Genomic DNA, 16518 nt, shown 5'->3' on the forward strand with positions numbered 1-16518 from the left:
TTATAGAAGATTTGACAAGAACGTATAGATTAATAGTTGACATATTTATGAGAAAAAATATGTGTGTGATATCATAAAAATACCGTTGCGTTTCTTTATTTTTAGCCCACACGCATGACATACTGTTTTCAAAACAAAATACCCATGGCTAATTAAACTTGTTGCACATGTGCATGTCATCTGTAGCAATATCAGTGTAAATGAAATAGCATAAATCTCACATTATTTCTTGTTTACCCATGGCCATATAACTTTTTAGAAACAACAAGACAATAAGTACTGCGAATTTATGGCGAGCTTTTGTAGATATCCTCATTAAGAAAAACATGTTAAACATTATCATTGTGTGGTGCATTCATACTAGCACTTATGAAATAACATATGTACTCCACTGAACGATCATGTTTCTAAATATGTTCTATTGTTCATTTCTTTTAAAACAGTCTTATGTGATTAAAGTGTATGATATGGTGATGTTTCACTGGTGCATGCGTTATTATTATGAATTCCATGAATGCTTTGAATTGGTAACCAATATCGATAAATATTTACAATACAGAATAACGAACCATTTTATGCGTATTTTTTACTCCTGATGAGAACCATGAATGTGTAGTCACAGAAAACCCCTTACAATGAAGTAACACAAAACCTTTTGTAAGAACTGGATAAATTCAACACCCGGTTGGTGCCTAGAATGAGCCAGTTTATCTGGTTCAGCACGACAGCAAATAAAGGCTCCCTATTACTTGCATGTTTTCCATGTTTGAAGCCTCACTGGACTATCCGTCCTATAAACAACCATGCACGTATATCTGATAATTAATGTAGCGCGAGCGTGTAAACAGATATTAAGATTAACGACGCGAGCTTCTAATTAAACCAGACTCAAAAACTAGACTCACGTTTAAAAAAGATAGCGTTGTGTTTAACTTATTATACTTAATTTCAATGACGATAATCGTTTTATCAAGCAAACTTTATAAGAAATCCTAAAAGCTATATAAGATTGCCATTCAGTATCGGATGATAGACATTTTGATTAAATTTCTTCTCCTCGATTTTCTGCCGTTTATTTATTCTATCAGCGACCGATTTAGCGACCATAATGGTATTAAAGAAGTAAATGAAATTTCATCATTTTTGCATCTACAAATGATGTAAAATAGATATGTTCAATGGCATGATATGCTGAGCTTTCTAGTAGCAGTTCGTATCCTGGCGTAATAGCGTCAAGAGTTTTTTGCTTGTGTGTCTATGGGTTTCTTGTTCTACTGAAACAGCTCACTGACAGGTATCAGAATCATGAATAACGATTTGCGTAATTGTATGCTTATTGAGCATTACTGTAAACAAGTGTGTACATGTAATGAATGTGTGTTTTTTACAAGCAGATAAGCCACAATATTTTCCCGAGTTTAAGTATAAACGTACCTTCAAAATAAATCATCCGGTTCATGACAAATGAATTGAACATTGCTCAGAATTAGTATTTAACCGTTAAAATAGCTTTTATCTTAGGTTGCAAAACAAGACCCGTATCTTAACAAGGAACACCTGTTAACAATACAGAGCTTCTTTGCAATAATTATTGTGCAATAAAACAACATCCGTGTTAACAGCTTTTATCCGAAGAAACACCTTGATCATTATATATATACATTTGAATTATATGGAATACATGAAATCTTGACGTATGATAATACTATTTGTAACATATTCAATTTACCAAAAAAAAAACGTTTAGATATTGCCAATAATATTTATTTGTTATTTTAAATTTGAATGCTCTTAAAATCATTGCTCCGTGTGAAAATAAAATTTATATCAACAAACACGATTTATTGACGACAATACTGATTACCCCACTTAGTGATTTGTCAGTCGTGTCAAACAAATATGCTCTGTCACTATGAAAGTAACAAAGATACAAGTTGTCCCGATGTATGCAATGTATAGTTAATAACTTATATAATATAATGTAATGATGTTAATGAACGTTTGGAACGCTAAATGACATATTGGTATGTTTATTGTTAATGGTTAGTAGGGATGTCATGTTGTAAAGCAAGAAGAGATGCTGTCTTCTATAACTTGCTGCCAAGTAATTAAGCACAGTTGTGAGGTAAGCGATTTATAGGAATGGATATTTATAATTGTTCATACGTATATTCTTTGTTCCCGACCTTCGGAAACTGATGTTATAAATTTTTACTTTATGGTAGAAACAGACAATGTGTATATAAACAAGTGTTTTTTTTATTAATTAAATATTGTTAATCAAGGTACACCACAAATGATGTAATTTAATTTGTCAAACCGGTAAGGCAGTGTGTAATTTCAGCCCCTCTTTATAGACTTTTCACAAAACCATTTATGTTTGTATTTCTTCTTACATCTATTCACCATTCATCAACCAACTGTGTTAAAAAGTCTATATTTCATTACTTTGGTGATGTTTCAATACACAATAAAACACAATGATCGCTAATTAAACAATTCGAGATATTCTGAAACGTTAACATTTTGGTTCAGCGTACGCTATGAACAACGGTATCGGTAACTGCGAAACATATCAGTTTGGCCAGAAAATACTTTCACGAGCGTTGTTGGTCTCAATAAGTGTTGTGGAAATTCCGTGATAACATTAACAATTTTTACTCTCGAAGAAATAAAAGCAATAGTTTTAATTCATAATAAGCAAAGACAATTTTTTCAATAATACAAATGTGTCCACCCTAAGTGCCAGGAGCTGTAAATGTGTATGTAGCGCATGTGATGTAAATACAAGGAAATAGTTTTGAATAGTTATATCCAGATTTTCTACTTCAAATTAATTGCCTTAGAAACAAAAATGATTATTTTCCCTAATAACCATCATATGTATACGTTGTGATATATTTAAAACAAACAAACAATAAAGCATAATTTTGTAGATAAAAGGTCTTTTGACTTGGTTCAACTAACAGATTTTGATTTATGAATTTAGATTGTCTGCGAATATCCAAGCATGAACTTATTCCTGCCGATTGTTTACGCATTAAATACTGTACACACGTGGAGTAAAGCTTGCTTGACAATATTACTAGTCTACCCTGTTTTGTTCTATGAGCGCCACTTACTTATCGGCGATATTGCTTATGATAATTTTTTTCTAAATTAAACAATCTCACATTATTTACCTAAATAGTAAATAGTAAATTATTAAATTGCGTTTAATTTCATGAGGTTAAACGCAACAAATCAGAAATTAATTTCTGGACTGGAATTTTATTTGATAACCATGAGTCGAACATATTCGAAGCTGCAAATCGCCTTGTTCTTCAAATATGTATATATTTATTTTCGATGAAATATTTGCTTATTGAAATATACACTTTTCATTCTTTCAGTACGCGTTGTAAAAATTACCTTTTTCCTCTCAATCGATTCAATACTGTTATTGTTTAGAATATTTGAACTTGAAATTAAAAAAATAAAGAATGATGCGTTGGTTCGAGTTATGCAGTTTATATTCCTTTTCATTAGGTGTGTCAACACATCAGCAATAATTTACCTTTATCAAGCATTGATTTTATACTTTATTGAAATGCTAGAACAGATATCGCATAATACCACCAACACCTCATGAACACATACAATCAGAAAGTCCGAAATCAACGGCCTAGAAGTTCATACCTCATACTATTTAATTCTTTAAACATTATCACTATTCCATTTCTCAACGCAACTTTTAGTTTAAGTGGAGGCGCATGTAGCTTCAATACGCCCCTATGCCGCGAGTGAATACAGTGCCTGTTGTAAGCAGGCTATAACTGGTAGAACACCTCGCCGGCCGTGTCAGATAGTAGCGTTTACTGAATCCGATAGCTAGCTTATGGTGCGCACTTGTGACAAACCTCTTTCAGATAAATGCTGCAACTGAAATGCGTTTGTACATAGATTAACGGATTTTACCAGATAGCGTTTTGTAAACGCGGAAATGAAATGGAAATTCAATAGGAATTTTAAGCATTCACATTATTCAACTATCGAATGGAAGCTGTATCTTATGTAATTTAACATGTTGAATGTGGATTAGTTTTAAGAAAATACTAATGCTGCTGATACGTTTCAGCATCTAGCTGACAATAGTTTGGATACATAACGCTGGTTAAAGTAAGTGACCAGAAGGCAGCAAACTTCTAAAGTGATCTTTGTGTTTATTAAATTATCCAAATACTATTTCCGTTCGATCTACTAATATATCATTTAATTATTTTGACAAGTGTATTTCGATAAATTTAGAAACCAATAACAACAAATGTCAGTGGAGGGTAACCTAGACAGGGTTGGTCATCGCAGTCCGAGAGCGAGGCCTGACACGCCCCCACGCCACGCCCACTCGAGTGGAAAGGAGGTCAACATACTAGTGTTGGGTTACCGAGGAGTAGGCAAGACAGGTCAGCCAGTTTTTTGTGTTAAAATATGTGATTGCGGCTAAAATAAATGTGTTCATCTCCAATATAAACTATATATTGGATCATGCTTTACATGTATACACTACCTGTCAATACCCGCTGTACGTGTTCGATTGTTTGATAACTGTTATGCATGATACAACATAAAAATGATATAGATGATACATGGTAATGATGGTTGACTGTCGAAAGGTGTTCGTAAGTGCACACAAACGAACCTACATGAGCTAAGAATGCGATGTTACAGTTAAATAATCAGTCGATAATACATTTTGTCTTTAATCAAATCAACAACTTTAAAGGAAAAGAGATTTGTCAGATATCGAAAGGCTGTTCCATTTTGAATTTTTTTAGCGCATCGTTCTATATTTCAACCAAACAATAGTTTAATGATTTACAAGTCCCGATATGTTTTGCTAATTTGTTATTGGTAACAACTTATATTGCCGTAATACCACCGTTTCACTTTTTAAAAATGTTAAATATAACGCATACTGTGTAAACAAGTTTGAAGTGTTATATAAATGGCATTGATTTGTTTTAAAATCAAACAATAACTAGTAATTTGTGTTCATATAATTACGAATAAGATAACCCGTAGTTCCCCTGTCGGGTATAATTCTCTACAAGTAAACACAAGTCAACTGAGCCACATTTGTTAACGGGACACAATCGCCATTACAACAACAGCAAAATATAGATACAAATATTACAATCGACAAACAGTATATACTAGAATTTTATTTTATACCACGTTCATATTTACTATCGAGATACGAAATGGAGTTACAAGCTTGAAAAATAATTGGTTGAAATGTATTTAACACGTGGGGACATCTTAAGTGATACTAGCTGTCCTTGTTCATGGACAGCTTCTGACGTAAAATCATGGAACTCGTTTTAAATAGTTGTAGATCTTTAGTGTCGAACTAATTACACTATTGCTTGTCAGAATTAACGAAACGTATTTGTTTGTGCATGCGGTACGTTAATATCATCCAGCAACATCCAACCTGTTCGTTATTATCCCTTTCGAACGCGTTTGGTTCGAGTTTTATTTATTGAGATACGAGCTCAATTATGACGTCTGTGTGTGTGAACTCGCAGCTCAATTAATATCCATTGTTAACACATACAACTAAGTAAACCGAACAGTTATGTATTCTAAATTTGTCCTAAATAAAACCAAATAAATCTAAACAAAAAACCGAATATTCGTTACATATGCATAATAAGTTTTACAAAACGGGCTTCATTGTTATAAATCTGTCCAGCAAACATTGATTGTAATAACGAGATGTTAAACTTGCGCTGTACTGGATTAATCGTAAAATACTACAGTGATTTAAAAAAACATTACCAATCACGGTGTGTGTAAATTGTTTTTTATTCAGTGTTACAGTTATTTATTTTAAAATTTATGTTAGCATTCATATTTATCCCACGCTATAAGTAGATCTGTGTATAATACAAACAACAAGAAACCGTTCTCTATTTTAAAATAATACAAACATATGTGCTAAAACTTAATAAATCCTGTAAAAAGCTTCCGCCTTTACGTCGTAAACGTATCGAATTATGCAATTTATTTGCAAGGAGCAACATGCTTTATTACTAAAACATGTTAAATCTTAGCTAGTTAAATTGCTTGAATTTGCAATGAAAATCATTTGTGTTTCAAGATAAAAAATTAATAAGAATTTGCAATGACACACGGACAGTTTCGTCCTCTTTATTTATCATTCGGTCTTGCTTTATGTGGAGTTAATTTATTTTAGAATTAGCGAACATGATAGAACGCATCAAAAATGATCTCACCATTTATTGCAAAAAAGTGATATATACAAATTAAACGAAAGTTCAACCCACAATGCCAAAACAAGTTAATGTTCGACAAGAAAACGTGAGGTCGGTCGGGTTGATAAAAATGAAAAAACACTGCTTTAAGCCTTATTGAAACACATAAATACATTACTTTAAATGGACACACTTATCGGAACTCAAGCACATCAGTATCGGACTAAACGTTTGAAGGCACTGATCCACTAGGTGGAATATTTGAGTCGCGTGCTGAGAAAACTGAGCACAATGCATGTGCGTAAAGTGTCGTCCCAGATTAGCCTGTGCATTTTCCACAGGCTAATCAGGGACGACACTTTCCGCCTAAAATGGATTTTTGCTAAGAATAGACTTCATTTAAACGAAAAATGTCAAACAAGCGGAAAGTGTCGTCCTTGATAAGCTTGTGCGGACTTCACAGGCTAATCTGGGACGACACTTTACGCACATGTATTATGCCCAGTTTTCTCAGAACACGTATCATTTGTTAAGCGCGAACACCGTCGGATATTATATCACGTTAGAAATACTTGCTATGATTAAGTAGATTTAAAAGTTTAAATGTTTTTTACTAAAAGATTACAAGAATGTGAGAACATGTTCTGACATTTAATGAGCATGTGCTGGGTATGTTGGGATTACACTTTTCATTATCTAATCTCGAGAGATGTAGTAATGTTTGTTTTTATTATAGACAAATTGCCATAAATAACAAGTTTCTGCAATTTCGATAATATTCAAATGATAGCGATTTACGCCGCATGACCCGGAATTTCGACGGTGTTCAAAAATTACCGGTAATTCAAACTGTGTGCTGCAAAAAGTCGGAACGTTTACAAGATTGTAGCATAATTAGGTAATTTATGTGCACTCACACATTAAGCTACGGGAATAGTCTACAGTAGATATGAACATGTGTCGACTAAACTATTTTCGCATATATTCAGATGCATTGTAACTACATACCCATGTGTGGTTTTATAAATATTTTTACTACTTCTTTATCAATAAATACTGATATTTTTATTTTGCAAACTATTTTCATTACGAGTATTAAGTGATAATTGTTGAATTTTAAGTAATTTTCGCTGTGCTATAAATTGATTATTGGTGAGCTATACTGTTTTTCTTGCTTAGCTAGTAAGTGATTATTTATGTGCTGTTCAGTGATTATTGCTGTTCTTTAAACTGATTAAGTGTTTACTGTTGAGTGATTAGTTGGCTAAGTGCGAAGTTCGGCTTGCCTTTCAATCGATTTCAAACACAAATTTAATTTGTCAAATTCGGTCTCCCGTCATTAATTCATAATTTGTTTGCTAACTATCATAGTTTATGTATTATCTTTAATTGAAAAGGCAATCGGTTATTTGCCTTAAATATATATGTTTTCCTCCTGCATTTTTTAAAATAAAAAATTCTAAATATCATTAATTAAGACAAACCGGCTGCATTAATATAAATTGACAGTGAGTGACAGTCTTCTTTCTGCTTTGCTCCGCAGTGTGCTTCAATACCATATACATTGCATAATACCAAGCATTTTAATTTAATAAACTGTTCAACATACTGTGAACAACTTAATTAACCCTTCTTGTATGAAAATAATGACTGGTGTAATCGCATTTGTGTTTTTTTTATAAATCATTGGGGTTCAAATTATAATTATTTTGTCCAAACTTGTGTTTAACACATTCGTTGATTGCATTTGGTTTTTGTTCCGCCTAAAAACTTTTTATCCTGCCTATGTTGCAAACATTGACCAAATAAAGCAGGGGCGAATAAATTTTCTTATCTCCGGTCAACAGGAAACACGCTGTGACGATTAACATGTTCTAATATTTGACCTTTGAAATTTATTGGGACACATCATGAATGTCATCGTTATATTATATATCATCTGTTTTTCTTCTGTAAAATATATTACCGAACCAGTTTTCCGTATTAATCATTTTCATTTACTTGATTACGCAATCTATGGCATAGTCTCTCTCAGGATTTGAGGGAAAACAATTTTGACATGGTGGTTTTAACAGTATTTGCTTTATGTTTTAAAGCATCAAACGAATCATAAACGTATTTCGGATTGTGTGTTTGTCATTCATAATTGGCGTCGCCCTAGAGGGCGGCGAGCGACTAGAATGTAATGCATTTTGTTTCGCTTATGGGAGGAGAAGTTATTTTACAGATCAATGTATATATTTTTGTTTTAAGAATATCTTGCATAGTGGTGATTTTTTTGTGTAAATTAGTGTAAATAAAACCTGAATTTGTGCCTATTACATTTATTACAACATGTATTGCCAAAAATGCAAAGCTAATTGTTTTAATTAATACCTGATCCACAACTGATCACAGGGGAAAGATCACAGGGACTGGGCAAATACGCGAAAGTTTCTGGTTTTGTATAAAAGCAAATGATGTTTTGTATGAAAACAAAACATAATCAAAATATATATTTTTTTTCTAATTTGTTTATTTAGTGGAGAATCAATGAAGAACGATATTTGACGACCTATCGCGCAAGCAAGTTTATTGGAAGGCGAAGTGGTACGAAAACGTACAATGTATTAGTTAATTAATAGACATATAATAACGATCGCTATACTCAACTTCACCAAATAGCTGTACATATGAATGTCAGCCAGAATAGCTCAGTTGGGTGAGCGTTAGACTGAAGTTGTTTACGCAACAGTCATCAAAAGGCCCCCGGTTCAATCCCGGGTTCCGGCACGAACGGAACATTTCGGCGGCTGACAATTTTTTCAATCAAGTTAATAAATATAATAAAGCTTTATTTGGTTTAAACCATGTTTATTTGGCTATTCATATACAGCATGTAAGCAATATAATACAATACAAACATACTAACAACTTTCTACGAAATATGCTTAATAATAGTACTGCGAAGTGTAAATTGACAGAATTGAGAAAAAAGCTCGAAGCTTATGCTAAGTCTCTCTTCTGTATTTGACAAAAGAAACAATTTCCACTTGTTTAAAAGATTTCACAACTTTCGTCTGAATCTTTCCAAACTTGTTAAGTGTTTTTATATCAGTATTACTCGAACCCTATTGAAAATGATGAATATCGGAGCAATAAATCTATTATGATCTTTTACTGAATTTCAAAGTATTGTGAACTGCAGCTTCTTTATACAATTTACAGTTTTCATTCAATTTGTTTTTCAAACTTTTACAGTGTTTTCATATCAATGAGTACTCAACCCCTATCGTAAATGAGCAACGTAAGAATACGTTCAGAATCATCTCCCCTTGAAGTTGAGAAAAATATGAAATAACGCTTGCAAGATGAAGCAGATTTTTTAAAACCTACACAGTTCTGTTCCATTAATGAAAACTGCACACGGATACCAGTAAAAAAGGAAACCAATGTAAATAAAATGAACTATGAAATATTTGGGGGTTACAACACAAAATCTTCGGTAATCGTTATTTGGGAGTAATAACACAACATCATAAATAATGGTTTTTTGGGAGTTATAACACAAAATCAAAGATAATGGTTATATCCGTATCTTTTTTCTATTTTGTTTAAAATAATCGGCCAATATATTAATATTTACAGTAGAAAAAAAATCGTTCCATGTTTCTTCATTGAGTGCCTTTTACACTGAAATTCCCGACGGCCTTTGATGCTTTGCATCAATACTTATCTTGTTGTTAACTTCGATAGGGTTAAAATAATTCGCTACGGCAGGATTACGATTTCGTAAATCGGATTTTTGGTTAGAGTGGTTAGCATTCGATACAAACGCTCTCAAAAATAGTGTGGTTTAAAATACATTTTGATAATAGAGATGGAAAAACAGAAAATGGATTTCTACAAAGGGATGGAAGAACAGAAAATGTATGTGTATACTGTATCGTTGTAAATGTATTGTTATAAACAATGGATCAAATTTGTCATTAAGGTAAATCAAACTTAGTTTTTGTTTTGCTGCTTCATTTTATTTTTTTTTACCAAGAAATATCACATTCTCGGATCGTTTTTTATTTCTTCTTATATTTTCAATAGGAAAGTATTAATGGGATCGTTTAACGTTTCGGTAAATTGACATAATTGAAAAAAGTTGTTTCAGATTCGCAAATTAGTGTTTTAGTTATGATAAGTTGTGAGGAAACAGTAATACTGAACATTTACCATGGTCTAATATATCCATTATATGCATCTTTTGACGATTTAAAAACCTGAAAATTATAAAGCGTTGCAACGCGAAACGATTGAATACTTTGGAGAGTTCTGTTGTTGTCGTTTAAATTTGTGAAACTACGAAGATTGCTTATAAAAGGTATAAAAAACGTATCTTATACATACTTGTCAGGATGGCCGAGCGGTCTAATTGGTTTTTACTCCAGGACTTCGGTGGTCACTGGTTCGAGCCCTGATGCCGGCTTTTTTTTTCCTTTTTTAATTTTATTCTTGATTTTTTACTGGAGCTTGCTAGATCAAATGTTTACATTAATCAATATAAAGCATTCAATGACAAACTTCAAAACATGCCAAAATCTGTGAAAAGGCCTCTTTAAAGTGAACAGTTTAAAATGGAACTATGTTTTAAGTGACACAATCGGTAGTTATTCGGTCTTCTGGAATGTTGTGTACATGTAGGAGACTCGACAAGAATTATTATATTGTTATGTCAATTTGCATGAAGCAGGATATATATATATATATATATATATATATATATATATATATATATATATATATATATATATATATATATATATATATATATGCAATTATTTATTCATGTAATATGCTTAAGCGTTTTTGTTAATTAACATCGTAATTGATTGATGCAATGGTATACTATTGCTTATTGTACTAATTTCCATAATTAACTTAACGTTTGTATACTACATCATGATTCGTGAAAGTATTTGTCAGGTGAATATGGTATATACTATAACATACATTAAGTAAATAGCCATACATTTAAAAAAGGTGCTTGACGTGAACAAAAAACTTTAAATATTTTACCTAAGTTCAACAAGAGTTCCACATATTCATTTTATATTTCGTTGTATGCAATTCGAATGGAATTGTTTTGTATTTGTTCGAATAATTGCAATACCAGTTCCGTTCGTTTCATATGAATTAATTGTTAACATTAACATAAACAGTTTCTTAGAGTTAAGAATAACAATACATAGAAATCTACAACGTTTAATGCTCCGTATTTGATGCTTATTTCTTACTACATTATTCCACCTTTACAACAAATTATTGGTGAGATAATCAACATTAAGAACATGTATTTTTTAAACGCGTAGATTTTGTCTTGCCTTGTCTTGTCTGCAGTCGTAAGTATGGGTTTATTAACACGAACCATAACCTGTACTTACCATCGTATAAACCAAACGAATATATACCTTGTTAACAATAAACACATGTCATCGTCATTTGGCGTTTCAAAAACATTAACACACCTGAGTAATTAAATTATCTTCGTAATTACCACGGCTTCAATAAACATCACATTCTTGCAAATTGTGCAAACGGTAGTTGTCATGTCTTACTATGCGATAACTTACAGGTAATATGTTATAAACGACAAAATAACTAAGTGCCTATCTTAGGCGGACATTTAGTGTGCCCAATATTTACCATATTGCTATTTTTACTAACAATACCAGTAATAAAACTCGGCATGAAAAGAACACTTAAGTTCATTATTTATTAACGTCTCAAAACTGTCATCTGACAACAAATAAATAGAATATTAAATGTTTACTATATACATTTCAGCCCTGACTGTTCGATACCTGACAAAGCGATTTATCGGCGATTATAATTCTGAAACAGGTATTTCAACTTGTGGTTTGTTTTGTGGAAAACCCAAAAGCATGATACATGTTTTTAACGTGAGAACGTGTATTTTTAAAGATAAAACAATATGTCATTTATAACATTAATTGCTATGAACTGGATGCATCGATGGGCTTTGTCGTGAAAAAGTCTTACCAAATAATAATATGCATGACCTGTAAAGATTACTTGTTCTCGAAGCTAAATTGTGAGTGATATATTTAAATATGCGTTTGTCATGTAAACAGCTTATAAACTCGACATCTTCAAACGTTCCTTTTGTTCGAAACCTCTCGATGAAATTAACGAAATTCACATAACTGTGTGTTCGGGTTTAAACGCATGTGTCTTCGGGTTCTCACGCATGTGGTTCCGGATTCACACGCACGTGTATCTGGGTTCACACACATGTGTCTTCGATTCCACACGCATGTGTTTTGTGTTTACACGCATGTGTCTTCGGATTCAGACGCATTTGTCTTCGGGTTCATACTCCGATTCTAGTTTCATTAAAAATAGTTTCATTAAAACCATGAATACGAGAGGTCGGGGAAATTTGTGTTATGTATTAATCATTCGAATATTTAAATAATTATCGTTATCATTTTTAGAGAAATCTTTCATGGAGCACAATTTTTTCTTCATGCTAACATGATATCACAATACATGATTAGAGTTCCAAAGAATCTGTATAAATGACCTTCTTGATATTGACAAGATAGTGCTAATATAGTCGTTTTATTGCAGTATTAAAGTTTGGCACAATAACATATATACACTTCTATTCCAGAGATGCTGTACAGCCACTCGACGTGCATAGAGGGTAAACATCTAACCCTGCATATCATAGACACTCTCGGACAGGTGAGAAACGCTCGAGAATAATATAATATTAGGTAACATGAAAGTTACGTCAAAACTTATTCATCAATTTGATATGACAATCACTTAACTTGGTTTTGTTATAAGAAACTGACGAACGGTATGTTGCAAAAAAGCAAGGTCTCCTTCAGTTAAGGTACTTCAAGCTACACAAATTACCTGTTGATATTTTGGGAATTGTAGGCAAATGCACAAAAAGCACTACACCACTATATTGGTTTAGACCGTACTGTAAACTGCCGTAGCTATGTGCTTATAATTTGTATTTAATTCTATTATGTTATACATTTTACAATGAATGTTTATTTTATGTAATTTTCAAAAATCAATAAGGTATTTTTACGCACTTATTTAGAAATTAGTTAAATTATTTCAGTTACGTAGATAACCGTATATTGTTGAAAATTATTCTTTGATGATGTGTCGTAATTCTGTCTTATCATAAGATCTGAAGACTGCTCAAGGGCTATAGGCTCAATTTTTTCTGTATGTTTCCTTTATCTTTTAATTGGGTAATATTTTTCAGATGACAGCAGACGATATAAGTCAACACCAAGTCCTTTGGGCGGACTGCGTGATTATAGTGTTTGCGATCACAATGGCTACGAGCTTCCAAGTTGCGAGAACATTGGTGGAATACGTACACACTATAAGTACCAATCGGTCAATACCTGTAGCCTTAGTGGCCAATAAATCGGATATGATTGAGAGAAAAACTGTTTCTGATACTGAGATCAGTAGACTTTGTGCCGAGTATAACTTGCTATTCTTTGAAACATCGGCGAGTGAAGGTCGGACGAGCATGAATCAAGTGTTTGTTACTTTAGCGCAACAAGTGCGACATATCTTAAAGAAAAAAGAAAAGCTGACTCGCTTTATGCAGAACCCGGCTGTTGCAGCAAAGTTACAAATCCAACAGTCATTCCGAAACCTCGCCCAGCGAGCATGGAGAACTCGAACTTCTACCTTGTAATTTATGTGACAATGTTATGTATTTTCCGTGTTCAAGCGCTGCTATTCATGTACTTAAATACTTTAATATATGTTCGTCTTATAGAAATTAACAAAATATAATAGTTTGATGTCTAGTAATGTTCTGGAAGAAGTAAATTAAAGTAATGTGATGTCTCAAGGAACATGTTTCCGGTAATCATCGATTCTAATTTCATTAATCAACTTTTAATGAACGTGTGTAGTTTGTATGTTTTATATATTGTATATTTATGAAGGGCAATATTTTTATGAGAAACACATATATACATTCAAATACCAAATTAATAACATCGGCAAAATCGGAACAGTTTGTTCAGAATTGTATGTACTCAAGTCAATGCAAACGTACATGTATATAATAAACATGTCATCTCATCAATAAAAAGTATATATATGGATTTGGTTTTATTATACAATGATGGCAATATGATTGCCGAGTAGCTTTGTAGTGTAGCCAAGTGTTCTTTATTCAGATACGTAAGTAGCTGATGTACAAACAAGATATACATTCTTCTGAAAGACTCAACATATGAAAAATTCTTCGATTCATCTAGCATGAACATCTTGTATGTTTACAGTAAGTTTTTACTTAAAACTGAGGTTAATAATATTTCGGCTCCTCTTAAGGTACAAAACATCTATTTATTACATATTACTATTTAAAAAAATGAACAATTATCATAGCATAACGCAAAATATGTTGCCTTGAATAAAAGCCGATGACACAAAATTTGAATTATTTTTAATTTATCTAGCATGACAATCTTGTTGTATGACTAAAGGTGGTTTGTACTTAAAACTGAGGACAATTATTTGTCGGCTCAACTACAGGTACAAAACAACTATTTACTACCTTTACACTCTTGTTTAAAGTAATGAACAATGAGCATGACATGGTGTGTATCATTATTCGTATTGTATAAACTGGTGACATAAAATGTGAACAATTTTAAATTCATCTAGCATGCACATCTTGTTGTATGTTAAGCGTAAGTTTGTACTTAAAACTGAGGAAAATAATATTTCGGCTCATCTTCTGTTACAAAACACATTACATTCTTGTTAAAAATAGTGACCAATTAGCATACCTTGACGTGCATTATTCTTCGTAATACATACATTGGTGACACAAAATATGAATAATTTTTAATTTAGTAAGCATGAAATTGTCGCTGTATGTTTAAAGTTAGTTTGTACTTAAAACTGAGAAAAATACAATTTCGGCACATATTCAGCACAAAAAAAACATATATAGTACATGTGTTTGCAATAATGATCAACTAGCAAAACATAACTTGAATCAGTATTGTAATACTTGTACTGGTGACAGAGCTATTACCGTTGAATACAATTAGAACGTCTATGTGCTACCATTGCTTATAAGAAAAAAAGTTGCATAGTTCTGCTAAATTGCAAATTAGAGTTATAGAAAATAGAACATATTATCAATAACCTTGCACAGCAATTGGGTTAATCTGGACAGAGCATAATGTAGACACCGACGCTGAAACCGATAGCGACGTCGACGATTAAACTAACACTTTGATGGATTATTGAGCTAAAAATGCATTATACAGAAACATAAAATGTGTTCAAAATTGCAAATCAATATCAATCAAATACTGTTAGCTAATGTAATTAAAATAAATATCACACATCACATTACAATGTGTAGAGCACAACTAATACTTTAAAGTAAATATCAAGTATTTTAGGACTAATTTAAACATACACATATTGTTTTGTGATATTGGAATTAATGCATATCTGGTAAATCCTGAACTACGATTGAATATCACAAGATACAAATGTTCATGGCATATTATAAAAAGGATACACAAACAAAATCAGACAATTTTAACAACTTCCACACTGATGGTTAAGAGCGGAACCATGGTATCTCGTACTGTAATGTGAGGGAGATGCTTTTGTTTCACCATCAAACCTTGACATCTACTGTTAGATATCACCATTCAACCCTGATGACACAAACAAAAACAATACTACTTACAAACAGTACATGAACAAAAAAACTGCCGTTTTTAAAACTTCAGGCAAGTAATCAAATAAGAAACTATTCTATACACTGTGAATGAACAAAACCTGTCACGTGACCCCAAAAGTCAACGTCAGTAGGCGTTTTACGAAGGAAAACAGCCGCACCAGGTAGGTTTTTTGTCAATATCTTCGCTGATCGTCCTCTGACTTTCATACGACATAGGGCGGGTAATAAGGCATGCATAAAGCTTGCGATCGGTATATCACGCGTTGTGTGTGTTGCTTTGGTTTTCGAGAACACTTCGGCGCAAATTTTTATTTAAGAAGCAAACGTATAGTTCTGTGATCGTTTATATGTGTAAACACCGACTCGTTGTATGTTTTATTACTGACGTTTGCTTCTTAAATAAAAATTTGCGCCGAAGTGTTCTCGAAAACCAAAGCAACACACACAACGCGTGATATACCGAACGCAAGCTTTATGCATGCCTTATTGCCCGCCCTATGTCGTATG

The 16518-nt window shown here is 32.5% G+C and overlaps 1 protein-coding gene across 1 annotated transcript in view; it reads left to right on the plus strand.

Annotated features, from left to right (window-relative positions):
- Nucleotides 1-3622: 3622 nt before the first annotated feature.
- LOC127853857 (ras-like protein family member 11A-like) overlaps nucleotides 3623-16518 on the plus strand; it is a 222059-nt gene continuing 209163 nt past the window's right edge. The window contains exons 1-2 of the mRNA XM_052388658.1: nucleotides 3623-4442; nucleotides 12072-12128. Coding sequence (XP_052244618.1) covers nucleotides 4304-4442; nucleotides 12072-12128 — 196 coding nt within the window. The 5' untranslated portion in view covers nucleotides 3623-4303. The remainder of the gene's footprint in view (nucleotides 4443-12071; nucleotides 12129-16518) is intronic.

The sequence above is a fragment of the Dreissena polymorpha genome, chromosome 12 (genome assembly GCF_020536995.1).
Source record: "Dreissena polymorpha isolate Duluth1 chromosome 12, UMN_Dpol_1.0, whole genome shotgun sequence".
NCBI classification, from domain to species: Eukaryota; Metazoa; Mollusca; class Bivalvia; order Myida; family Dreissenidae; genus Dreissena; species Dreissena polymorpha.